Here is a 27,492-nt window from a genome sequence, read left to right as displayed (position 1 = left end):
CATATAAACATTCTGGAACTAAGGGCCATTTACAATGCCCTAAGTCAAGCGAAACCCCTGCTTCAGGGTCAGGCGGTATTGATCCAATCGGACAACATCACGTCAGTCGCCCACGTAAACAGACAGGGCGGCACGAGAAGCAGGAGGGCAATGGCAGAAGCTGCAAGGATTTTCGCTGGGCGGAAAATCATGTGATAGCACTGTCAGCAGTGTTCATTCCGGGAGTGGACAACTGGGAAGCAGACTTCCTCAGCAGACACGACCTTCACCCGGGAGAGTGGGGACTTCACCCAGAAGTCTTCCACCTGATTGTAAACCGTTGGGAAAAACAAAAGGTGGACATAATGGCGTCCCGTCTAAACAAAAAACTAGACAGATATTGCGCCAGGTCAAGGGACCCTCAGGCAATAGCAGTGGACGCTCTGGTAACACCGTGGGTGTACCAGTCAGTGTATGTGTTCCCTCCTCTGCCCCTCATACCAAAAGTACTGAGAATCATAAGAAGGAGAGGAGTAAGAACTATACTCGTGGTTCCGGATTGGCCAAGAAGGACTTGGTATCCGGAACTTCAAGAGATGCTCACGGACGAACCGTGGCCTCTACCTCTAAGAAAGGACCTGCTCCAGCAAGGGCCTTGTCTGTTCCAAGACTTACCGCGGCTGCGTTTGACGGCATGGCGGTTGAACGCCGGATCCTGAAGATCCCTACCCTGGTCAAGGCCAGGAAAGACGTAACCGAAAAACATTATCACCGCATTTGGCGAAAATATGTTGCGTGGGGTGAGGCCAAGAAGGCCCCTACAGAGGAATTTCAACTGGGTCGTTTCCTCCATTTCCTGCAAACAGGACTGTCTATGGGCCTAAAATTAGGGTCCATTAAGGTTCAAATTTCGGCCCTGTCGATTTTCTTCCAAAAAGAACTGGCTTCAGTGCCTGAAGTTCAGACATTTGTAAAAGGGGTACTGCATATACAGTCTCCTTTTGTGCCTCCAGTGGCACCTTGGGGATCTCAATGTTGTGTTGAGTTTCCTAAAGTCACATTGGTTTGAACCACTCACCACTGTGGACTTAAAATATCTCACATGGAAGTGACGAGTTAGCCCTGGTTTCAGCCAGGCGGGTGTCAGAATTGGCGGCTTTATCATATAAAAGCCCTTACTTAATATTTCATTCTGAAAGGGCAGAATTGAGGACTCGTCCTCAAATTTTCTACCTAAGGTGGTTTCTGCATTTCACATGGACCAACCTATTGTGGTACCTGCGGCTACTAAGGACTTGGAGGATTCCAAGTTGCTTGACGTGGTCAGGACCCTGAAAATACATGTTTCCAGGACGACTGGAGTCAGAAAATCTGACTCGCTGTTTATCCTGTATGCACCCAACAAACTGGGTGCTCCTGCTTCTAAGCAGACGATTGCTCGTTGGATTTGTAGTACAATTCAGCTTGCACATTCTGTGGCAGGCCTGCCACAGCCAAAAATCTTAAAATGCCCACTCCACAAGGAAGGTGGGCTCATCTTGGGCAGCTGCCCGAGGGGTCTCGGCTTTACAACTTTGCCGAGCAGTTACTTGGTCAGGAGCAAATACGTTTGTAAAATTCTACAAATTTGATATCTTGGCTGAGGAGGACCTGGAGTTCTCTCATTCGGTGCTGCAGAGTCATCCGCACTCTCCCGCCCGTTTGGGAGCTTTGGTATAATCCCCATGGTCCTTACGGAGTTCCCAGCATCCACTAGGACGTCAGAGAAAATAAGAATTTACTTACCGATAATTCTATTTCTCGTAGTCCGTAGTGGATGCTGGGCGCCCATCCCAAGTGCGGATTGTCTGCAATACTGGTACATAATTATTGTTACCAAAAAATTCGGGTTATTGTTGTAGTGAGCCATCTTTTCTAGAGGCTCCTCTATTATCATGCTGTTAACTGGGTTCAAATCACAAGTTGTACAGTGTGATTGGTGTGGCTGGTATGAGTCTTACCCGGGATTCAAAATCCTTCCTTATTGTGTACGCTCGTCCGGGCACAGTATCCTAACTGAGGCTTGGAGGAGGGTCATAGGGGGAGGAGCCAGTGCACACCAGGTGATCCTAAAGCTTTCTTTAGATGTGCCCAGTCTCCTGCGGAGCCGCTATTCCCCATGGTCCTTACGGAGTTCCCAGCATCCACTACGGACTACGAGAAATAGAATTATCGGTAAGTAAATTCTTATTATTAAATATCTATGGACATATATATTGTATGTGTAACACAGGTAACAGTGCATACCAGGCCCTATTCAATTGTTGCACGTATCCCCTGCTGGGCATCTGTAGCAATGGGCATCTGTCTGAGCTATTCTATAAAGTGTGTAGTTTGAGGGCACAAACCTGGACTTTGAACGCACATTCAAGCTCTTTAGACAGGTTTAGCCGCTTTGCGGCTATCAAGTGCCTTAAACACTAATTTTCATCTGATCAGAGCAACAATTAAATAGCCCCAATAGACGCTCATTTCTATAGGCGCCCAGCAGGGGGCACTTGCAATTGCATCGGCCCACTGCGTCACTATTTCCAGTTTTCTCTATCGTCCTAGTGGATGCTGGGGTTCCTGAAAGGACCATGGGGAATAGCGGCTCCGCAGGAGACAGGGCACAAAAGTAAAGCTTTCCGATCAGGTGGTGTGCACTGGCTCCTCCCCCTATGACCCTCCTCCAAGCCAGTTAGATTTTTGTGCCCGGCCGAGAAGGGTGCAATCTAGGTGGCTCTCCTAAAGAGCTGCTTAGAAAAGTTTAGCTTAGGTTTTTTATTTTACAGTGAGTCCTGCTGGCAACAGGATCACTGCAACGAGGGACTTAGGGGAGAAGAAGTGAACTCACCTGCGTGCAGGATGGATTGGCTTCTTGGCTACTGGACATCAGCTCCAGAGGGACGATCACAGGTACAGCCTGGATGGTCACCGGAGCCTTGCCGCCGGCCCCCTTGCAGATGCTGAAGTAAGAAGAGGTCCAGAATCGGCGGCAGAAGACTCCTCAGTCTTCTAAAGGTAGCGCACAGCACTGCAGCTGTGCGCCATTTTCCTCTCAGCACACTTCACACGGCAGTCACTGAGGGTGCAGGGCGCTGGGAGGGGGGCGCCCTGGGAGGCAAATGAATACCTATTTTGGCTAAAAATACCTCACATATAGCCTCCGGAGGCTATATGGAGATATTTAACCCCTGCCAGAATCCGTTAAGAGCGGGAGACGAGGCCGCCGAACAAGGGGCGGGGCCTATCTCCTCAGCACACAGCGCCATTTTCCCTCACAGAAAGGCTGGAGGGAAGGCTCCCAGGCTCTCCCCTGCACTGCACTACAGAAACAGGGTTAAAACAGAGAGGGGGGGCACTAATTTGGCGTTAGAAATATATAAAAAAGATGCTATAAGGGAAAACACTTATATAAGGTTGTCCCTATATAATTATAGCGTTTTTGGTGTGTGCTGGTAAACTCTCCCTCTGTCTCTCCAAAGGGCTAGTGGGTCCTGTCCTCTATCAGAGCATTCCCTGTGTGTGTGCTGTGTGTCGGTACGTGTGTGTCGACATGTATGAGGACGATGTTGGTGAGGAGGCGGAGCAATTGCCTGTAATGGTGATGTCACTCTCTAGGGAGTCGACACCGGAATGGATGGCTTATTTAGGGAATTACGTGATAATGTCAACACGCTGCAAGGTCGGTTGACGACATGAGACGGCCGACAAACAATTAGTACCGGTCCAGACGTCTCAAAAACACCGTCAGGGGTTTTAAAACGCCCGTTTACTTTAGTCGGTCGACACAGACACAGACAGGGACACTGAATCCAGTGTCGACGGTGAATAAACAAACGTATTCCTTATTAGGGCCACACGTTAAAGGCAATGAAGGAGGTGTTACATATTTCTGATACTACAAGTACCACAAAAGAGGGTATTATGTGGGATGTGAAAAAACTACCGTAGTTTTTCCTGAATCAGATAAATTAAATAAAGTGTGTGATGATGCGTGGGTTCCCCCCGATAGAAAATTATGGGCGGTATACCCTTTCCCGCCAGAAGTTAGGGCGCGTTGGGAAACACCCCTTAGGGTGGATAAGGCGCTCACACGCTTATCAAAACAAGTGGCGGTACCGTCTATAGATAGGGCCGTCCTCAAGGACCAGCTGACAGGAGGCTGGAAAATATCATAAAAAGTATATACACACATACTGGTGTTATACTGCGACCAGCGATCGCCTCAGCCTGGATGTGCAGAGCTGGGATGGCTTGGTCGGATTCCCTGACTAAAAATATTGATACCCTTGACAGGGACAGTATTTTATTGACTATAGAGCATTTAAAGGATGCATTTCTATATATGCGAGATGCACAGAGGGATATTTGCACTCTGGCATCAAGAGTAAGTGCGATGTCCATATCTGCCAGAAGATGTTTATGGACACGACAGTGGTCAGGTGATGCAGATTCCAAACGGCACAAAGGTGTATTGCCGTATAAAGGAAGAGGAGTTATTTGGGGTCGGTCCATCGGACCTGGTGGCCACGGCAACTGCTGGAAAATCCGCCGTTTTTACCCTAAGTCACATCTCTGCAGAAAAAGACACCGTCTTTTCAGCCTCAGTCCTTTCGTCCCTATAAGATCATATCTGCCCAGGGATAGAGGAAAGGGAAGAAGACTGCAGCAGGCAGCCCATTCCCAGGAACAGAAGCGTTCCACCGCTTCTGACAAGTTCTCAGCATGGCGCTGAGACCGTACAGGACCCCTGGATCCTACAAGTAGTATCCCAGGGGTACAGATTGGAATGTCGAGACGTTTCCCCTTCGCAGGCTCCTGAAGTCTGCTTTACCAAGGTCTCCCTCCGACAAGGAGGCAGTATGGGAAAAAATTCACAAGCTGTATTCCCAGCAGGTGATAATTAAATTACCCCTCCTACTACAAGAAAAGGGGTATTATTCCACACTATATTGTGGTACTGAAGCCAGAAGGCTAGGTGAGACTTATTCTAAAAAAATTTTTGAACACTTACAAAGGTTCAAATCAAGATGGAGTCACTCAGAGCAGTGATAACGAACCAGGAAGAAGGGGACTATATAGTGTCCCGGGACATCAGGGATGCTTACCTCTATGTCCCAAATTTGCCCTTCTCACTAAGGGTACCTCAGGTTCGTGGTGCAGAACTGTCACTATCAGTTTCAGACGCTGCCGTTTGGATTGTCCACGGCACCCCGGGTCTTTACCAAGGTAATGGCCGAAATGATGATTCTTCTTCGAAGAAAAGGCGTCTTAATTATCCCTTACTTGGACGATCTCCTGATAAGGGCATAGTCCAGGGAACAGTTGGAGGTCGGAGTAGCACTATCTCGGATACTGCTACAACAGCACGGGTGGATTCTAAATATTCCAAAATCGCAGCTGATCCCGACGACACGTCTGCTGTGCCTAGGGATGATTCTGGACACAGTCCAGAAAAAGGTGTTTCTCCCGGAAGAGAAAGCCAGGGAGTTATCCGAGCTAGTCAGGAACCTCCTAAAAACAGTGCATCATTGCACAAGGGTCCTGGTAAAAATGGTGGCTTCCTACGAAGCAATTCCATTCGGCAGATTTCACGCAAGAACTTTTCAGTGGGATCTGCTGGACAAATGGTCCGGATCGCATCTTCAGATGCATCAGCGGATAACCCTATATCCAAGGACAAGGGTGTCTCTCCTGTGGTGGTTATAGAGTGCTCATCTTTTAGAGGGCCGCAGATTCGGCATTCAGGATTGGATGCTGGTGACCACGGAGCCCAGCCCGAGAGGCTGGGGAGCAGTCACACAAGGAAAAAATTTCCAGGGAGTGTGATCAAGTCTGGAGACTTTTCTCCACATAAATATACTGGAGCTAAGGGTAAATTTATAATGCTCTAAGCTTAGCAAGACCTCTGCTTCAAGGTCAGCCGGTATTGATCCAGTGGGAAAAACATCACGGCAGTCGCCCACGTAAACAGACAGGGCGACACAAGAAGCAGGAGGGCAATGGCAAAAACTGCAAGGACTTTTCGCTGGGCGGAAAATCATGTGATAGCACTGTCAGCAGTGTTTCATCCCGGGAATGGAAACTGGGAAGCAGACTTCCTCAGCAGGCACGACCTCCACCCGGGAGAGTGGAAACTTCATCGGGAAGTTTTTTCCACATGATTGTAAACCGTTGGGAAATACCAAAGGTGGACATGATGGCGTCCCGTCTGAACAAAAAAACGGGACAGGTATTGCGCCAGGTCAAGAGACCCTCAGGCAATAGCTGTGGACGTTCTGGTAACACCGTGGGTGTACCAGTCGGTGTATGTGTTCCCTCCTCTGCTTCTCATACCTAAGGTGCTGAGAATTATAAGACGTAGAGGAGTAAGAACTATACTCATGGCTCCGGATTGGCCAAGAAGGACTTGGTACCCGGAACTTCAAAAGATGCTTACAGAGGTCTTATGGCCTCTGCCGCTAAGAAGGGACTTGCTTCAGCAAGTACCATGTCTGTTCCAAGACTTACCGCAGCTGCGTTTGTCGGCATGGCGGTGGAAAGCCGGATCCTAAGGGAAAAAGGCATTCCGGAAGAGGTCATTCCTACCCTGGTCAAAGCCAGAAAGGAGGTGACCGCACAACATTATCACCACATGTGGCGAAAATATGTTGCGTGGTGTGAGGCCAGGAAGGCCCCACAAAGAAATTTCAACTCGGTCGTTTCCTGCATTTCCTGCAAACAGGAGTGTCTATGGGCCTCAAATTGGGGTCCATTAAGGTTCAAATTTCGGCCCTGTCGATTTTCTTCCAGAAAGAATTGGCTTCAGTTCCTGAAGTCCAGAAGTTTGTCAAGGGAGTATTGCATATACAACCCCCTTTTGTGCCTCCAGTGGCACTGTGGGATCTCAACGTAGTTCTGGGATTCCTCAAATCACATTGGTTTATAACCAGTCAAATCTGTGGATTTGAAGCATCTCACATGAAAAGTGACCATGCTCTTGGCCCTGGCCTGGACCAGGCGAGTGTCAAATTGGTGGTTTTTTCTCAAAAAAGCCCATATCTGTTTGTCCATTCGGACAGGGCAGAGCTGCGGACTCGTCCCCAGTTCTCTCCCTAAGGTGGTGTCAGTGTTTCACCTGAACCAGCTTATTGTGGTGCCTTGCACCTACTAGGGACTTGGAGGACTCCAAGTTGCTAGATGTTGTCAGGGCCCTGAAAATATGTTCCAGGACGGCTGGAGTCAGGAAAACTGACTTGCTGTTATCCTGTATGCACCCAACAAACTGGGTGCTCTTGCTTCTAAGCAGACTATTGCTAGTTGGATGTGTAATACAATTCAGCTTGCACATTCTGTGGCAGGCCTGCCACAGCCAAAATATGTAAATGCCCATTCCACAAGGAAGGTGGGCTCATCTTGGGCGGCTGCCCGAGGGGTCTCGGCTTTACAACTTTGCCGAGCAGCTACTTGGTCAGGGGCAAACACGTTTGCTAAATTCTACAAATTTGATACCCTGGCTAAGGAGGACCTGGAGTTCTCTCATTCGGTGCTGCAGAGTCATCCGCACTCTCCCGCCCGTTTGGGAGCTTTGGTATAATCCCCATGGTCCTTTCAGGAACCCCAGCATCCACTAGGACGATAGAGAAAATAAGAATTTACTTACCGATAATTCTATTTCTCGGAGTCCGTAGTGGATGCTGGGCGCCCATCCCAAGTGCGGATTATCTGCAATACTTGTACATAGTTACAAAAATCGGGTTATTATTGTTGTGAGCCATCTTTTCAGAGGCTCCGCTGTTATCATGCTGTTAACTGGGTTTAGATCACAAGTTGTACGGTGTGATTGGTGTGGCTGGTATGAGTCTTGCCCGGGATTCAAAAATCCTCCCTTATTGTGTACGCTCGTCCGGGCACAGTACCTAACTGGCTTGGAGGAGGGTCATAGGGGGAGGAGCCAGTGCACACCACCTGATCGGAAAGCTTTACTTTTGTGCCCTGTCTCCTGCGGAGCCGCTATTCCCCATGGTCCTTTCAGGAACCCCAGCATCCACTACGGACTCCGAGAAATAGAATTATCGGTAAGTAAATTCTTATTATTTACTGTATGTAGCGCACACATTTTCAGCAGTGCTTTGCAGATATTTAGTCAGTGACACCAGTCCCTGCCACAGGTGAGCTTACACTCTATGTAGACCCTACCACACGTACACACCCACACAAAACACTAGGGCTGTTTTTTTTTTTTTTGGGGGGGGGGTTTGCTTGGAGCCAGTTAACCGACAAGTATCTTTTTGGATTGTTGGAGGTAACCAGAGGAATCCTCTCCCCCTAATGTATGTGTAATGCAGTGCAGGTGTATTATACACTGTATAACAATATATAGTGTGTGTAACACAATGTTATATTACACACTGTGTGACTATATAATGTATGTGTAACGCTGTGCAGTTTTTCTTACAGGGCCGCCAGGAGGACGCGGAAGAATATCTTGGCTTTGTACTGAACGGGCTGCATGAAGAAATGTTATCTCTGAAGAAGCTTCTGTACCCAGAGAATGACAGTACGGATTTATATTGTCTTTCCTGTATGCTTGTCATAGCACAGTGACTGAATAGCCATCAGCTAGCCCCGAGCCATATATAATGTCTAGAAGAAATGTATGCCTGATCACTAACATGCAGCCTATGCCAACGTCTCTTTGCTATAGGAAACTTATTACTGATTACATTAACGTTGCCTAGGATTGTGTGTTAATTGCGCTGGATCTTTGTATTTTGCCTGGGCTAGTTGCTGTTTTTACATCGCATGGTGTGGCCAACAAGATGCAAAGCTAATTACACTTTAACGACAAAGCCAAGTGACCTAGTGAGGCCATAATATTCCATAAAGGAAATATGTTGCAGATACAAATGATGTAAGCTGGACCCTGTCTTCTGTCTGGATTCTCATCATTTTCCCGTTAGTTGTTGGGCAGCTCAGGGCCTGTACCGCTGCTGTGCTTGGTACCACGAGTGACCGATCTGTGGGGAGTCATAGGTTTGGGGCCGTGTGTGATGGCATTCCGGGTTTCTGTGCTGCAAGGTGCCTCAAATGTATTTCTTTTGTGAGTGTTTACGGTCCTATTTGGTATCTGGGAAAACTTTTCATTTCCCCGGCTAGTGAAAACATTTTGTGCCGCCCATCTGTAGTCAATAATTACAGGAATTACGACACCGATATAACGCAATACTGGTCTGCAGCTTTTGATACTTGATTGACATCCAAATATAATAGGCTCTCAATTGTGGCTGGATCCCCGCTGGTGTCCTCTGTATATGCTACATGTTTCCTTTGTCTCACTAGGTTACTTTGATAAATAAGATTGACACAATGTGTATTCAGTTAGTAACTGTGTGCAGTACACGGTGTGTGTGAGATCACGCGGGGTGATATAAACAGAGTGCACTGCGGGGTCCTGGTGTTTTGTGGCTCTAATCGGATACATATGTGCCAGAACCATTTCCTCCTTTGCTTTCTTCAAGCGAGCGTTCTGTAGCCCTGCGTTTGGGGCTCACTGACCAATTATTTAACACCTTTCCAAAAGTGCCATTCAGATGCGTTATGGTGTCCTCGCATGATTGCAGCGAGCTGGTGATGGTGTCTGGGGGCGCAGCGCTGCAGTACAGAAGGCTTGGTTCTAAGTGTTTGGAAGCTCTATTTTTGCCGTCTGGAACTTGCCCTGTGATTGTGGGATTCTGGTCTGGTTGTCATTTCCCCTTCCGGCTCGTTATAGCTATAATCCCCGCCGGTTACTGACCAGGAAGAGGAGTGCCCACTCCACATAGCAGCAGACTTCCTCAGCACACCAGCCCACGCCATTCCTCAAAACTGTGTTAAGACGACATAATAACCATAAAGTCAGTGGGGCAGATGTATTAACCTGGAGAAGGCATAAGGAAGTGATAAACCAGTGATATGTGCAAGGTGATAAAGGCACCAGCCAATCAGATCCTAACGGTTCATTTACATATTGGAGCTGATTGGCTGGTGCGTTTATCACCTTGCACATATCACTGGTTTTTCTCTGACGTCCTAAGTGGATGCTGGGGACTCCGTCAGGACCATGGGGAATAGCGGCTCCGCAGGAGACAGGGCACAAAAGTAAAAGCTTTAGGATCAGGTGGTGTGCACTGGCTCCTCCCCCCATGACCCTCCTCCAAGCCCCAGTTAGATTTTTGTGCCCGGCCGAGAAGGGTGCAATCTAGGTGGCTCTCCTAAAGAGCTGCTTAGAGTAAAAGTTTTGTTAGGTTTCTTATTTTCAGTGAGTCCTGCTGGCAACAGGCTCACTGCTACGAGGGACTTAGGGGAGAGAAGTGAACTCACCTGCGTGCAGGATGGATTGGCTTCTTAGGCTACTGGACACCATTAGCTCCAGAGGGAGTCGGAACACAGGTCTCACCCTGGGGTTCGTCCCGGAGCCGCGCCGCCGACCCCCTTGCAGATGCCGAAAAGTGAAGAGGTCCAGAAACCGGCGGCAGAAGACTTTTCAGTCTTCATAAGGTAGCGCACAGCACTGCAGCTGTGCGCCATTGTTGTCAGCACACTTCATAGCAGCGGTCACTGAGGGTGCAGGGCGCTGGGGGGGCGCCCTGGGCAGCAATGATAGTACCTTATTCTGGCTAAAAATACATCACATATAGCCTCTGGGGGCTATATGGATGTATTTAACCCCTGCCAGGTCTCAGAAAAACGGGAGAAGAAGCCCGCCGAAAAGGGGGCGGGGCCTATTCTCCTCAGCACACAGCGCCATTTTCCCTCACAGAAATGCTGGTGGGAAGGCTCCCATGCTCTCCCCTGCACTGCACTACAGAAACAGGGTTAAAACAGAGAGGGGGGGCACTGATTTGGCGATATGACTATATATATATATTAAAATGCTATAAGGGAAAAACACTTATATAAAGGTTGTCCCTGTATAATTATAGCGTTTTTGGTGTGTGCTGGCAAACTCTCCCTCTATCTCCCCAAAGGGCTAGTGGGGTCCTGTCCTCTATCAGAGCATTCCCTGTGTGTGTGCTGTGTCGGTACGTGTGTGTCGACATGTATGAGGATGATGTTGGTGAGGAGGCGGAGCAATTGCCTGTAATGGTGATGTCACTCTCTAGGGAGTCGACACCGGAATGGATGGCTTATTCAAGGAATTACGTGATAATGTCAATAGAGGCGGCCGGCAAACAAAAAGTACCTGTCCAGGCGTCTCAAACACCGTCAGGGGCTTTAAAACGCCCATTTACCTCAGTCGGTCGACAGACACAGACACGGACACTGATTTCAGTGTCGACGGTGAAGAAACAAACGTATTTTCCTTTAGGGCCACACGTTACTTGTTAAGGGCAATGAAGGAGGTGTTACATATTTCTGATACTACAAGTACCACAAAAAAGGGTATTATGTGGGGTGTGAAAAAACTACCTGTAGTTTTTCCTGAATCAGATAAATTAAATGAAGTGTGTGATGATGCGTGGGTTTCCCCCGATAGAAAATTATTGGCGGTATACCCTTTCCCGCCAGAAATTAGGGCGCGTTGGGAAACACCCCTTAGGGTGGATAAGGCGCTCACACGCTTATCAAAACAAGTGGCGGTACCGTCTCCAGATAGGGCCGTCCTCAAGGAGCCAGCTGATAGGAGGCTGGAAAATATCCTAAGAAGTATATACACACATACTGGTGTTATACTGCGACCAGCGATCGCCTCAGCCTGGATGTGCAGAGCTGGGATGGCTTGGTCGGATTCCCTGACTAAAAATATTGATACCCTTGACAGGGACAGTATTTTATTGACTATAGAGCATTTAAAGGATGCATTTCTATATATGCGAGATGCACAGAGGGATATTTGCACTCTGGCATCAAGAGTAAGTGCGATGTCCATATCTGCCAAAAGATGTTTATGGACACGACAGTGGTCAGGTGATGCAGATTCCAAACGGCACAAAGATGTATTGCCGTATAAAGGGGAGGAGTTATTTGGGGTCGGTCCATCGGACCTGGTGGCCACGGCAACTGCTGGAAAATCCACCGTTTTTACCCTAAGTCACATCTATGCAGAAAAAGACACCGTCTTTTCAGCCTCCGTCCTTTCGTCCCCATAAGAGTCATATCTGCCCAGGGATAAAGGAAAGGAAAGAAGACTGCAGCAGGCAGCCCATTCCCAGGAACAGAAGCCTTCCACCGCTTCTGCCAAGTTCTCAGCATGACGCTGGGGCCGTACAGGACCCCTGGATCCTACAAGTAGTATCCCAGGGGTACAGATTGGAAAGTCGAGACGTTTCCCCCTCGCAGGTTCCTGAAGTCTGCTTTACCAACGTCTCCCTCCGACAGGGTGGCAGTATTGGAAACAATTCACAAGCTGTATTCCCAGCAGGTGATAATCAAAGTACCCCTCCTACAACAAGGAAAGGGGTATTATTCCACACTATATTGTGGTACTGAAACCAGAAGGCTCGGTGAGACCTATTCTAAATCTGAAATATTTGAACACTTACAAAGGTTCAAATCAAGATGGAGTCACTCAGAAGAGCAGTGATAGCGAACCAGGAAGAAGGGGACTATATGGTGTCCCGGGACATCAGGGATGCTTACCTCCATGTCCCAATTTGCCCTTCTCACCAAGGGTATCTCAGGTTCGTGGTACAGAACTGTCACTATCAGTTTCAGACGCTGCCGTTTGGATTGTCCACGGCACCCCGGGTCTTTACCAAGGTAATGGCCGAAATGATGATTCTTCTTCAAAGAAAATGGACGACCTCCTGATAAGAGCAAGGTCCAGAGAACAGTTGGAGGTCGGAGTAGCACTATCTCAAGTAGTTCTACGACAGCACGGGTGGATTCTAAATATTCCAAAACCGCAGTTGTTTCCGACGACACGTCTGCTGTTCCTAGGGATGATTCTGGACACAGTCCAGAAAAAGGTGTTTCTCCCGGAGGAGAAAGCCAGGGAGTTATCCGAGCTAGTCAGGAACCTCCTAAAACCAGGAAAAGTGTCAGTGCATCATTGCACAGGAGTCCTGGGAAAAATGGTGGCTTATTACGAAGCAATTCCATTCGGCAGATTCCACGCAAGAACTTTTCAGTGGGATCTGCTGGACAAATGGTCCGGATCGCATCTTCAGATGCATCAGCGGATAACCCTATCTCCAAGGACAAGGGTGTCTCTCCTGTGGTGGTTACAGAGTGCTCATCTTCTAGAGGGCCGCAGATTCGGCATTCAGGATTGGATGTTGGTGACCACGGAGGCCAGCCTGAGAGGCTGGGGAGCAGTCACACAGAAAAAAAAAAAAAATTCCAGGGAGTGTGATCAAGTCTGGAGACTTTTCTCCACATAAATATACTGGAGCTAAGGGAAATTTATAATGCTCTAAGCTTAGCAAGACCTCTGCTTCAAGGTCAGCCGGTATTGATCCAGTGGGACAACATCACGGCAGTCGCCCACGTAAACAGGGCGGCACAAGAAGCAGGAGGGCAATGGAAAAAACTGCAAAGATTTTTCGCTGGGCGGAAAATCATGTGATAGCACTGTCAGCAGTGTTCATTCCGGGAGTGGACAACTGGGAAGCAGACTTCCTCAGCAGGCACGACCTCCACCCGGGAGAGTGGGGACTTCATCGGGAAGTCTTCCACATGATTGTGAACCGTTGGGAAAGACCAAAGGTGGACATGATGGCGTCCCGCCTGAACAAAAAAACTGGACAGGTATTGCGCCAGGTCAAGAGACCCTCAGGCAATAGCTGTGGACGTTCTGGTAACACCGTGGGTGTACCAGTCGGTGTATGTGTTCCCTCCTCTGCTTCTCATACCTAAGGTACTGAGAATTATAAGACGTAGAGGAGTAAGAACTATACTCGTGGCTCCGGATTGGCCAAGAAGGACTTGGTACCCGGAACTTCAAGAGATGCTCACAGAGGACTCATGGCCTCTGCCGCTAAGAAGGGACTTGCTTCAGCAAGTACCATGTCTGTTCCAAGACTTACCGCGGCTGCGTTTGACGGCATGGCGGTTGAACGCCGGATCCTAAGGGAAAAAGGCATTCCGGAAGAGGTCATTCCTACCCTGGTCAAAGCCAGGAAGGAGGTGACCGCACAACATTATCACCACAGGTGGCGAAAATATGTTGCGTGGTGTGAGGCCAGGAAGGCCCCATGAAGAAATTTCAACTCGGTCGATTCCTGCATTTCCTGCAAACAGGAGTGTCTATGGGCCTCAAATTGGGGTCCATTAAGGTTCAAATTTCGGCCCTGTCGATTTTCTTCCAGAAAGAATTGGCTTCAGTTCCTGAAGTCCGGAAGTTTGTCAAGGGAGTACTGCATATACAACCCCCTTTTGTGCCTCCAGTGGCACTGTGGGATCTCAACGTAGTTCTGGGATTCCTCAAATCACATTGGTTTAAACCGTTCAAATCTGTGGATTTGAAATATCTCGCATGGAAAGTGACCATGATGTTGGCCCTGGCCTCGGCCAGGCGAGTGTCAGAATTGGCGGCTTTGTCTCACAAAAGCCCATATCTGATTGTCCATTCGGACAGGGCAGAGCTGCGGACTCGTCCCCAGTTTCTCCCTAAGGTGGTGTCAGCGTTTCACCTGAACCAGCTTATTGTGGTACCTGCGGCTACTAGGGACTTGGAGGACTCCAAGTTGCTAGATGTTGTCAGGGCCCTGAAAATATAGGTTTCCAGGACGGCTGGAGTCAGGAAAACTGACTTGCTGTTATCCTGTAGGCACCCAACAAACTGGGTGCTCTTGCTTCTAAGCAGACGATTGCTAGTTGGATGTGTAGTACAATTCAGCTTGCACATTCTGTGGCAGGCCTGCCACAGCCAAAATATGTAAATGCCCATTCCACAAGGAAGGTGGGCTCATCTTGGGCGGCTGCCCGAGGGGTCTCGGCTTTACAACTTTTGCCGAGCTGCTACTTGGTCAGGGGCACACCCTGGCTGAGGAGGACCTGGAGTTCTCTCACTCGGTGCTGCAGAGTCATCCGCACTCTCCCGCCCGTTTGGGAGCTTTGGTATAATCCCCATGGTCCTGACGGAGTCCCCAGCATCCACTTAGGACGTCAGAGAAAATAAGAATTTACTTACCGATAATTCTATTTCTCGTAGTCCGTAGTGGATGCTGGGCGCCCATCCCAAGTGCGGATTGTCTGCAATACTTGTACATAGTTATTGTTACAAAAAATCGGGTTATTATTGTTGTGAGCCATCTTTTCAGAGGCTCCGCTGTTATCATGCTGTTAACTGGGTTCAGATCACAGGTTGTACAGTGTGATTGGTGTGGCTGGTAGGAGTCTTACCCGGGATTCAAAATCCTTCCTTATTGTGTACGCTCGTCCGGGCACAGTATCCTAACTGAGGCTTGGAGGAGGGTCATGGGGGGAGGAGCCAGTGCACACCACCTGATCCTAAAGCTTTTACTTTTGTGCCCTGTCTCCTGCGGAGCCGCTATTCCCCATGGTCCTGACGGTGTCCCCAGCATCCACTACGGACTACGAGAAATAGAATTATCGGTAAGTAAATTCTTATTATCACTTCCTTATGACTTCTCCAGGTTAATACATCTGCCCCAATATCTGAAGTGAATACATAGATTGGCCCATTTTCTTGAGCTTGGATCCGAGACACAGAGGGCGTTTGTATCGGGAGTACCGTTACGCAGGATTAGTTATTCTTTGTGCAAGTTCTATGTGGGTTATCTAATGTTATCATTTTTTTTCCCTCTCTATAAAGAAATCTCTGTTTCAAATGGTCCCGAAACGCAGCCGGCGAGTGACGAAGCGGACATGAATGACCATGACGACAGAGGAGAAGCAAGTGACGAGGAGTGGGAGCAGGTGGGACCCCGGAACAAGTCCTCAGTAACACGGCAAGCAGACTTTGTGCAGACTTTGATTACAGACATCTTTGGAGGACACATGAGGTATGGGTCATAGCTCTTGTTTTATGTGCTTCTTGGTCTGTGGTCACAGATATGCTTATCGGTGAATACCATAAAATAACCACACGTGCCGCCATCCAGCCAACACACGTACATAGGGGGTAATTCAGAGTTGATCGCAGCAGCAAATTTGTTAGCAGATGGGCAAAACCATGTCCACTGCAGGGGGCAGATGTAACATGTGCAGAGAGAGTTAGATCTGGATGGGTTATTTTGTTTCTGTGCAGGGTAAATACTGGCTGCTTTCTGCAGCGGGGTACACTAGTATTCCGCAGGGAATAACATCGGGGTTTAGAGTTGGATCTTGAGCTGAGGCACCAACAGGCTAAAGCGTTGACTTTTCCAAGGATGCACTGCACCGCCTCTATAGCCCGCCTCCAGGCACTGGAGCTCAGTTTGTAAGTTGGTGCCTGCAGTGCAGGCAACTAACAGGTGGGCACTTGTCGGATTTACTCAAATCCATTTAACATAGGCTCCATAGTACCCGGTGGTGAAGTCCAGCAGAGGGGATAAGGCTGACCTGTAGCCCCTCCCCCAGCTCCAGACACCATCTACAGCAGGTGTTCCCACCCTGGAGCTGCATCTCTCTGTCCCTCACTCCCTGTCAGCGTTTGGGCGCCATTTCACAGAGCTGCGCTGATCCTGGGACTGCTGGGCAATGTCTGCTTTGTAAAGCCGCCTGTCATCAGCGCTGTGCATTTACAGTACACTTAACTAACGCTGTCTAAACGACATGTAGAATACTTAAGAACAAGTGCACTCTATGTGAATATTTAGTACAAGTATTCTGTGATATACATCCAGTGTTTACTGTGCATTGTTATATCTGTATACATACATAGCTATATGTAGTATTTCTAGTCCAGTGCAGTTTTATTGATTTATGGGGGGGGTCATACCGAGTTGATCGTAGCTGTGCCAAATTTAGCACAGCTATGATCATTCACACTGACATGCGGGGGGACGCCCAGCACAGGGCTAGGTCGCCCCACATGTCAGTGCCGCCGCCGCCACCTGCAGAAGTGCAAAGGCATCGCACAGCGGCGATGCTTTTGCACTTAAAAGAGTAGTCCCGACCAGCGCAGCTTTAGCGTGCTGGCCGGGAGCTACTCATCGCTCCCCGGCCCGCAGCAGCTGCTTGTGACGTCGCGCAGCTGCTGCGCTGCCGTCCAGCCCTCCTCCCGCCCAGCGACCGCCTCTGCCTCAAAGGCGATCACTAGGCAACGACAGATGCCATGTGCCGGCGCACTGCGACGCTGGCGCATACGCAGTTCCGTCCCGATCGCTGCGAGAAACTGCAGCGAGCTGTCGGGTCGGAATGACCCCCTATATGTAATAATTTCTGCGTTGTACCTGTGACTGTGTGTGCCTGTAGCTGCTGTGTTATTTCTTTTCTGTGTATCACACATATTGCTATCACTATATTCTGTACCCTGGGGATTTAAGTGCGTCAGGGTCTCATATAGTGTTCCACAGGATATACGGTTTAGTATTTTTCACTGTGTGTTTCAGTCACTTGATACCGCTTCAGTCCTCTGTTGTGCTGTGAATTTGCGGTCACATAACATAGGGGTTTTTTGTCAGGTATTGTGTTTGTATTGGCTATATTGTACTGTTACGCCCTACGGCTAAATTCCCAATAATGTCTGCTACACAGGGCGGGAAATCCGCAGACGCTCCTGCACCATGCAGTGCTGACGTTACGGATTTATCTGAGGAAAAGATTTCTGCTGAGGGTTCAGGTAGTAGTTGTTCTGCCCCCCCCCCCCAGTCAGCCGGCAGCACCTGTGATAAATCAAGACCCACCTTGGGCTGCATTTTCCAATATGCTGACTACGCTTGTAACATGGCTTATGCCCTTTGTGGGACCTCATGTGCAATTACAGCCACATATTGTCCCTGTAGTTAATCCACCATGGGCGGATACTCTGTCAACCCAGTTACAGCAATTAAATCAGTCCTTGGTTAAACAAAAACCTCACCCTCGCCCTACTGGGACCAAAGGGTCTTCTAAGCGGGCCATTTCTTCCTCACAATCTACTAATATTTCGGATGATTCTTCCGATTCGGATGGGGAATATACTGATCCATCAGATGCTGATACCGCTGCTTCTGATGAATCTACTACACACAGGTTGATGTCCCTGACCTTTTGGAGGCTATCAAGCTGATTCTTCAGATTGATGATGACATTGACCCTCCTGACACGTCTAAGAAACCTGATAAGTTCAAACGTCAGAAGGTTACTAAATAATTTTTACCACACCGATATTTTAATTGACATACGTCAAGAATCCTGGTCTTCTCCAGGAAATAAATTTTCCCTGTCTAAAAGGATGCTAGCTCGTTATCCTAATTCTGCGGAGTTGAGTAACAAGTGGGAAACCCCGCCACCAGTGGACTCGCACGTAGCCCGTCTTGTGATGTCATCTACTCTGCCTGTCACCACCATCACCTCTTTGATGGAACCGACGGATAAACGTGTAGAAGGTTGCTTGAAGTCTATTTACTCTCTTACAGGTGCTTTACATAGACCCCCAATGGCAGCCTCTTGAGCTGCAAAAGGCATTGAAGCATGGGTTCAAGCTATTGAGGAAGACCTACCTCTTAATTTTTCTGACACTGCCAGACAATATCTGTCATCTATTACCACGCCTCCCATTATATTCAGGAAGCAGCCTCGGTTGCAGGCGTTATGGCGGCTAAGGCATCTACTACGTCTATCCTAGCTCGCCAATTTCTGTGGTTACAGTCCTGGTCGGTGGACCTGGACTCTTAAGAAGACCTTGGAGGTGCTCCCTTTTAAAGGAGATATACTATTTGGGGATTATCTGAACAAGATTGTGACTGACTTGGCGTCGGCCAAGACTGCATTTCTCACACTTCTAAGACCAAACCTAAACGTTTTTGGGCAGCCCGTCAGCCTGCTTCCAAACCAGACAAGCCTGCTGCATGACGGGGTGGGCCTCCCCCAGGGTGGGAGGCAGACTTCTGCAGTTCGCCCAGGTATGGTTAAAGACCGCTTTGGATGTCTGGATGCAGGAAGTGGTCTCTCACGGGTACGCAATGTCCTTTAGGAGACTTCCCCCTCGCCAGTTTTGCTCGACTGTTATCCCTTCGGATTTGTTAAAAGCACAAACTCTACATTTGGTTGTACAATCCCTCCTGGATAGTGGAGTGATTGTGCCGGGGGCCTCTGTCTCAGAGAGGCAGGGGATACTATTAGACGCTGTTTTTGGTTCCGAAGCCGAATGGATCCTCCCGGCCTATACTCAACCTCAAATCTTTGAATAAATTTGTCAGGGTATCCAAATTCTGTATGGAAACCCTGTGCTCTATTGTACTGGCTTTGGAACCCAAGCATTATATGGAATCCCTGAACATACAGGATGCTTACCTACACATACTTATTGCCATGTCACGTCGGCAATATCTGTGGTTTGCTATTGGCAACCTGCATTATCAATTCCAAGCCTTACCTTTCGGACTGATCACGGCTTCTCAGATCTTCACCTAGGTCATGGCGGCCCTTCTCTGCCGTCAGGGTATCAGGATTCTGCCGTATCTGGACGACTTGTTGATCCTGGCGAACTCCCCAGAGTTTCTTCTCCGTCATCTGGAACTGACGGTCCAATTCCTACAAGCCCACGGGTGGCTCATCAACTGGAAGAAATCCTCGCTGGTCCCTGCTCAGAGCATGGAGCACCTGGGGGCGTTACTGGACACACACAACCAACGGTTGTTCTGGTCTCCAGAGAAGGTCCTGAAACTTCAGGACAGAATCAGATGCTTCCTCTCTCGTCCAAGAGTGTCGATACACTCGGCAATGCAAGTACTAGGCTTCATGGTGTCGGCTTTCGACGTGGTAGAATACGCTCCATTTCATTCCCGCCCTCTACAGAGGTTAATCCTTTCCAAGTGGGATGGCCTGCCTCACCGGATCAGGTCTCAGATGATCTCCTTGACTCCGGAGGTCCGTCTGTCACTGAGCTGGTGGCTACAGGACCAACAATTGAGCAGGGGGCGTCCCTTCTGGATCTCCCAACTGGGTCCTCCTAACGACAGATGCCAGTCTGCATGGTTGGGGCGCGGTTCTGGGAGGGACGATAGGTGTATCAGTGACGATATGACAGCCTCTGGTAGGGATGATAGGCGTATCAGTGATGACGGGATCTGGGAGGGAAGATAGGTGTGTCAGTGATGACAGGCTCTAGGAGGGATGATAGGTGTATCAGTGACTAGATGACAGGCTCTGGGAGGGATGATAGGTGTGTCAGTGATGACAGGCTCTGGGAGGGATGATAGGTGTATCAGTGATGAGATGACAGGCTCTGGGAGGGATGATAGGTGTATCAGTGATGAGATGGCAGGCTCTGGGAGGGATGATAGGTGTATCAGTGATGAGATGGCAGGCTCTGGGAGGGATGATAGGTGTATCAGTGATGAGATGACAGGCTCTGGGAGGGATGATAGGTGTATCAGTGATGAGATGACAGGCTCTGGGAGGGATGATAGGTGTATCAGTGATGAGATGACAGGCTCTGGGAGGGATGATAGGTGTATCAGTGACGAGATGACAGGCTCTGGGAGGGTTGATAGGTGTATCAGTGATGACAGGCTCTGGGAGGGATGATAGGTGTATCAGTGATGAGATGACAGGCTCTGGGAGGGATGATAGGTGTATCAGTGATGAGATGACAGGCTCTGGGAGGGATGATAGGTGTATCAGTGATGAGATGACATCTTTGGGAGGGATGATAGGTGTATCAGTGATGACAGGTTCTGGGAGGGATGATAGGTGTATCAGTGATGAGATCGCAGGCTCTGGGAGGGATGATAGGTCTATCAGTGATGAGATGGCAGGCTCTGGGAGGGATGATAGGTGTATCAGTGATGGCAGGCTCTGGGAGGGATGATAGGTGTATCAGTGATGAGATGGCAGGCTCTGGGAGGGATGATAGGTCTATCAGTGATGAGATGGCAGGCTCTGGGAGGGATGATAGGTGTATCGGTGATGACAGGTTCTGGGAGGGATGATAGGTGTATCATTGATGAGATCGCAGGCTCTGGGAGGGATGATAGGTGTATCAGTGATGAGATGACAGGCTCTGGGAGGGATGATAGGTGTATCATTGATGAGATGGCAGTTCTGGGAGGGATGATAGGTGTATCAGTGATGAGATGGCAGGCTCTGGGAGGGATGATGGGTGTATCAGTGATGAGATGACAGGCTCTGGGAGGGATGATAGGTGTATCAGTGATGAGATGGCAGTTCTGGGAGGGATGATAGGTGTATCAGTGATGAGATGGCAGGCTCTGGGAGGGATGATAGGTGTATCAGTGATGAGATGACAGGCTCTGGGAGGGATGATAGGTGTATCATTGATGAGATGGCAGTTCTGGGAGGGATGATAGGTGTATCAGTGATGAGATGGCAGGCTCTGGGAGGGATGATGGGTGTATCAGTGATGAGATGACAGGCTCTGGGAGGGATGATAGTTGTATCAGTGATGTGATGGCAGTTCTGGGAGGGATGATAGGTGTATCAGTGATGAGATGGCAGGCTCTGGGAGGGATGATAGGTGTATCATTGATGAGATCGCAGGCTCTGGGAGGGATGATAGGTGTATCATTGATGAGATCGCAGGCTATGGGAGGGATGATAGGTATATCAGTGATGAGATGGCAGGCTCTGGGAGGGATGATAGGTGTATCAGTGATGAGATGACAGGCTCTGGGAGGGATGATAGGTGTATCAGTGATGAGATGGCAGGCTCTGGGAGGGATGATAGGTGTATTAGTGATGAGATGGCAGGCTCTGGGAGGGATGATAGGTGTATCAGTGATGAGATGGCAGGCTCTGGGAGGGATGATAGGTGTATCAGTGATGAGATGGCAGGCTCTGGGAGGGATGATAGGTGTATCAGTGATGAGATGACAGGCTCTGGGAGGGATGATAGGTGTATCAGTGATGACAGGCTCTGGGAGGGATGATAGGTGTATCAGTGATGACAGGCTCTGGGAGGGATGCTAGGTGTATCAGTGATGAGATGACAGGCTCTGGGAGGGATGATAGGTGTATCATTGATGAGATGGCAGTTCTGGGAGGGATGATAGGTGTATCAGTGATGAGATGGCAGGCTCTGGGAGGGATGATAGGTGTATCAGTGATGAGATGGCAGGCTCTGGGAGGGATGATAGGTGTATCAGTGATGAGATGGCAGGCTCTGGGAGGGATGATGGGTGTATCAGTGATGAGATGACAGGCTCTGGGAGGGATGATAGGTGTATCAGTGATGAGATGGCAGGCTCTGGGAGGGATGATAGGTGTATCATTGATGAGATGGCAGTTCTGGGAGGGATGATGGGTGTATCAGTGATGAGATGACAGGCTCTGGGAGGGATGATAGGTGTATCAGTGATGAGATGGCAGGCTCTGGGAGGGATGATAGGTGTATCATTGATGAGATCGCAGGCTCTGGGAGGGATGATAGGTGTATTAGTGATGAGATGGCAGGCTCTGGGAGGGATGATAGGTGTATCAGTGATGAGATGGCAGTTCTGGGAGGGATGATAAGTGTATCAGTGATGAGATGGCAGGCTCTGGGAGGGATGATAGGTGTATCATTGATGAGATCGCAGGCTATGGGAGGGATGATAGGTGCATCAGTGATGAGATGGCAGGCTCTGGGAGGGATGATAGGTGTATCAGTGATGAGATGACAGGCTCTGGGAGGGATGATAGGTGTATCAGTGATGAGATCGCAGGCTCTGGGAGGGATGATAGGTGTATTAGTGATGAGATGGCAGGCTCTGGGAGGGATGATAGGTGTATCAGTGATGAGATGGCAGGCTCTGGGAGGGATGATAGGTGTATCAGTGATGAGATGACAGGCTCTGGGAGGGATGATAGGTGTATCAGTGATGAGATGACAGGCTCTGGGAGGGATGATAGGTGTATCAGTGATGACAGGCTCTGGGAGGGATGATAGGTGTATCAGTGATGACAGGCTCTGGGAGGGATGCTAGGTGTATCAGTGATGAGATGACAGGCTCTGGGAGGGATGATAGGTGTATTAGTGATGAGATGGCAGGCTCTGAGAGGGATGATAGGTGTATCAGTGATGACAGGCTCTGGGAGGGATGATAGGTGTATTGGTGATGAGATCGCAGGCTCTGGGAGGGATGATAGGTGTATCAGTGATGAGATGACAGGCTCTGGGAGGGATGATAGGTGTATCAGTGATGAGATCGCAGGCTCTGGGAGGGATGATAGGTGTATTAGTGATGAGATGGCAGGCTCTGGGAGGGATGATAGGTGTATCAGTGATGAGATGGCAGGCTCTGGGAGGGATGATAGGTGTATCAGTGATGTGATGACAGGCTCTGGGAGGGATGATAGGTGTATTGGTGATGAGATGGCAGGCTCTGGGAGGGATGATAGGTGTATCAGTGATGAGATGACAGGCTCTGGGAGGGATGATAGGTGTATCAGTGATGAGATCGCAGGCTCTGGGAGGGATGATAGGTGTATTAGTGATGAGATGGCAGGCTCTGGGAGGGATGATAGGTGTATCAGTGATGAGATGGCAGGCTCTGGGAGGGATGATAGGTGTATCAGTGATGAGATGACAGGCTCTGGGAGGGATGATAGGTGTATCAGTGATGACAGGCTCTGGGAGGGATGATAGGTGTATCAGTGATGACAGGCTCTGGGAGGGATGCTAGGTGTATCAGTGATGAGATGACAGGCTCTGGGAGGGATGATAGGTGTATCATTGATGAGATGGCAGTTCTGGGAGGGATGATAGGTGTATCAGTGATGAGATGGCAGGCTCTGGGAGGGATGATAGGTGTATCAGTGATGAGATGGCAGGCTCTGAGAGGGATGATAGGTGTATCAGTGATGACAGGCTCTGGGAGGGATGATAGGTGTATTGGTGATGAGATCGCAGGCTCTGGGAGGGATAGGTGTATCAGTGATGAGATGACAGGCTCTGGGAGGGATGATAGGTGTATCAGTGATGAGATGACAGGCTCTGGGAGGGATGATAGGTGTATCAGTGATGACAGGCTCTGGGAGGGATGATAGGTGTATCAGTGATGAGATGACGGGCTCTGGGAGGGATGATAGGTGTATCAGTGATGACAGGCTCTAGGAGGGATGATAGGTGTATCAGTGATGAGATGGCAGTTCTGGGGGGGATGATAGGTGTATCAGTGACGAGATGGCAGGCTCTGGGAGGGATGATATGTGTATCAGTGATGAGATGGCAGGCTCTGGGAGGGATGATAGGTGTATCAGTGATGAGATGGCAGGCTCTGGGAGGGATGATAGGTGTATCAGTAATGAAACGACCTGCTCGGGAATGGATAATAGCCATCAGTGGTGAATTGACTGGCTCTGGAGGACACTGTAAGAGATTGGGTTCATCCTGCAGAGACCGGGACATTCTCAGACTGCACAATTTGCAGGATCCTCTGTAACATCTGCTGTCTGAGTAAGATGGGTGGGGTGTGAGGCTGTAACGCACTTCCCACACCACAACTGCTTGCTCTCTGCCATGTGGTTTATATGGACACTCTGTTTCCCATCTGTCATTAATAAGGTGCTCTCAGCTAGGCTTTTGGTAAGACTGATTGTAACTTTGGGTTTTTAAGATTTGGCATCACTGAGCGGGACATGTCTTGTAAGAGCCTCTTCGATAAGTGTAGCACATTGAACATTTTAGCACATCTTATTGCACCTTGCGTGTTCTCCTGTGATCGGAGGCTGATTGTATTGCTTCATCTCTCTGCGGCCCAGCACGTCAGTAGATATAAATGATCCCTTGCAGAGCTGCAAATAGTTAATCTGTACTGAGAGGAATAGACTCGGAATAAGCTGCCTCCAGAGAGACTGGTTTGGAATGGATCTCATCCTTCCTTCCTACCAGGGTGTTCCGTGTACTGAGTCCTCCAAAATGAAGTGCCGCTGGGAAAGAGAGGTGCCATTGTGTGGGGGCATTTTACCCGTACAGTAATCGCCTCTGGAAAATATGAAGCTGTAAATTGCCAACCACAAACGTTTCCACGTAGGCAAGAACAGATTGCAGTGTCCGGCCGTGGCAGGGATGGGTGACGTCTGCTAGTCACTTCTCAGAGGCACACGTGTGTGGGAGCCAGGTGTGATCGTACAAACACAACACCGCAAGATCCAGCTGTTTATAATGGCATACAGACACAGGCACTGTGAGGAGCTCTGCACTGAAGAGGGAAATGTTTGAATGGCTACTATACTAAATGTGACGGTTATATAAGCTCTCCCGATTTCGTTCATAGATGTTGTAGCGATTTTATAATTTGTGATTTCTCTAGCATCCATAAGGGATATTGGGGAATCTAGAACGATGGGGTATAGACGGGGTCCATAGGAGCCAGTGCACTTAAAATTTCCTGAGGGACGTCACACCGCTAAAGTTGCCTGAATGTGACATCAGTGGTGAGAATAAACCGGGGGTGTCCTGCTAAGATCCCCCATGTGGAACTGGCACAAAAACGCTTGACTAGCACTGGTTGTGATGTTTTCAGCTAAAAAGGAGACTTAGCCAGTATAATATATTAGTGTAACTCCGGCGCCATTGGAGGGGGCGGAGCGCTACCTGAGACATTTTGGCGCCTTCCTCTGCTTACTGCAGCCATCCACAGCACACACAGCGTTTCCTGATCCTCGGCCACGCTGGATATCTGGTACAGGGTGTAGCAAAGGGGAAGAGCCGCTTGTGTACACTATCTGGATCCTATTTTGGACAAAAATTAGTGTTTACTGTATTATTGGGAGCTGACAGCCTCACTGGGGCTGTACAGCTAGAGGTGTGCTGGTGTCCCCTCTCTCTCTCTCTCTCTCTCCTCTCACATACAGTAGGGCAGGCTTGCAATATCACTGTCTATGTGTATGTTGTGCTTACTGTAAAACATGGGTAAACACAAGGTGTGCAGTGTATGCCACACGAGATTCTTTCCATTATCATCTGATTCTGTTTCATGTGAACAATGCAGTCAGTCTTCACAAATCAGTGAAGGGGCTGGGGGAGAGGGTCCAGACCCCCACTGGTTAGGGTCTCTTAAAATTATGATGTCAGATATGTCAACCCAGCTCACAGGTAATGTGCGGAAGACTCAGCTACTACAACAAGCTCATGCAGGTCCACAGAAACGTGGGTTACCTGCTCTACTCTCTGATACAGATAATATAAAGGATGATGGGGATGACCTGGATCCCGTTAGTGGGGATCCAGATTCTGCTCAGGGTATTGAACCCCTAATTCTGGCTATACGGGACGTGTTAAAGCTCCCTCTAGAGGACGCTGCGTCACAGCAGTTGTTTTTCTATGTACAAAACAAGCCTAATGTCACTTTCCCTGACTCTACAGATTTAGATGACCTATTCAAACAGGCCTGGAAAAATCCAGATAAAAAATTCCAAGTGTCCAGAAAGTTTTTGCACACTTTCCCATTTGCTCCTGAAGGTCAAAAATGTTGAAAGAATTCCTTGGGGTGGATGTATCCGTCTCTCGCCTACCTAAAAAGGCGGTGCTGCCTGCTCCGGGCTCCTTTTACCATGAAGGATTCTGGGGATAGGAAGATAGACTACCCTAAAGTCTATATACACAACAGCCGGTATATCACAAAGGCCGGTCATTGTGGGTTGCTAGATGACCCATGCCATTCATTCCTGGGCCACTCAAATTCAGGGGGTCCTCTCTGGGGACACGCCCTTAGTTACTATGGTAACCCTCCTAAAACACATTCAGGACACTACACATGTCCTCTGTGATTCACTCAAGGAGATGGGGTACATTAATGTTCGGACATCTGCCATGGCAGTGATGGCACGCAGGGCCTTGTGGTTGTGTCAGTGGATAGCGGACGTGGAATCCCCCCCCCCCCCCCCCCCCCCCTTTTTTTTTTTTTTTTTTCAGGAGTGGCTCTTTGGGGTTGAATTGGATACCTGGATTTCCAAAGTTACGGCTGGGAAATCAACGTTTCTCCCCTCTGGGGCCCCGCGGACGAGACTCTCCTATCGGGGGATGTCTGTACAGTCCTTTCGGTCTCACAGATTTCGATCTAAGGCCAGAGGTAAGTCCAAAAAACCTGCAAGCACCAGCTCTCAGGAACAGTCCACCGGTTCTGCGTCCTCTAAGGCCTCAGCATGACGGTGCCCACCCACCCCGAGGGGATCTCGAGGTGGGAGCTCGACTGCGTCACTTCAGCCGTTTCTGGGAGGCTTCCTGCCAGGATACCTGGGTCAGAGATCTCATTTCTCGGGGCTACAAGCTGGAGTTCGACAGTACTCCTCCCCAACGATTTTTCAAATCAAGCTTACAAGCTTTGGAGGATATGCAAGTTACGTTGCAACAGGCCATCTGAAAGTTGGTCCAGTCCCACGTCATTGTTCCAGTACAAATAGGGGTTTTACCCAAATCTGTTTGGTGCCGAAACCGGACGCTTCGGTCAGACCCATCTTGAATCTATAAAATCCTTGAATCCTTATTTGAAGGTG

At 49.1% G+C, this 27,492-nt stretch overlaps 1 protein-coding gene across 6 annotated transcripts in view; it reads left to right on the top strand.

Annotated features, from left to right (window-relative positions):
• The window catches only part of USP10 (ubiquitin specific peptidase 10), a 102,188-nt gene that overhangs the window by 60,125 nt on the left and 14,571 nt on the right, over positions 1 to 27,492 (top strand). For 3 of the 6 annotated variants that reach the window (XM_063945704.1, XM_063945700.1, XM_063945702.1), the window contains 2 exons: positions 8,431 to 8,542; positions 15,743 to 15,932. In XM_063945704.1, coding sequence (XP_063801774.1) covers positions 8,431 to 8,542; positions 15,743 to 15,932 — 302 coding nt within the window. The remainder of the gene's footprint in view (positions 1 to 8,430; positions 8,543 to 15,742; positions 15,933 to 27,492) is intronic. The other 3 variants (XM_063945701.1, XM_063945705.1, XM_063945703.1) reach the window with 1 other exon arrangement.

The sequence above is a fragment of the Pseudophryne corroboree genome, chromosome 11 (genome assembly GCF_028390025.1).
Source record: "Pseudophryne corroboree isolate aPseCor3 chromosome 11, aPseCor3.hap2, whole genome shotgun sequence".
Classification (NCBI taxonomy): Eukaryota; Metazoa; Chordata; class Amphibia; order Anura; family Myobatrachidae; genus Pseudophryne; species Pseudophryne corroboree.
This window is presented reverse-complemented; position numbering and strand designations above follow the sequence as displayed.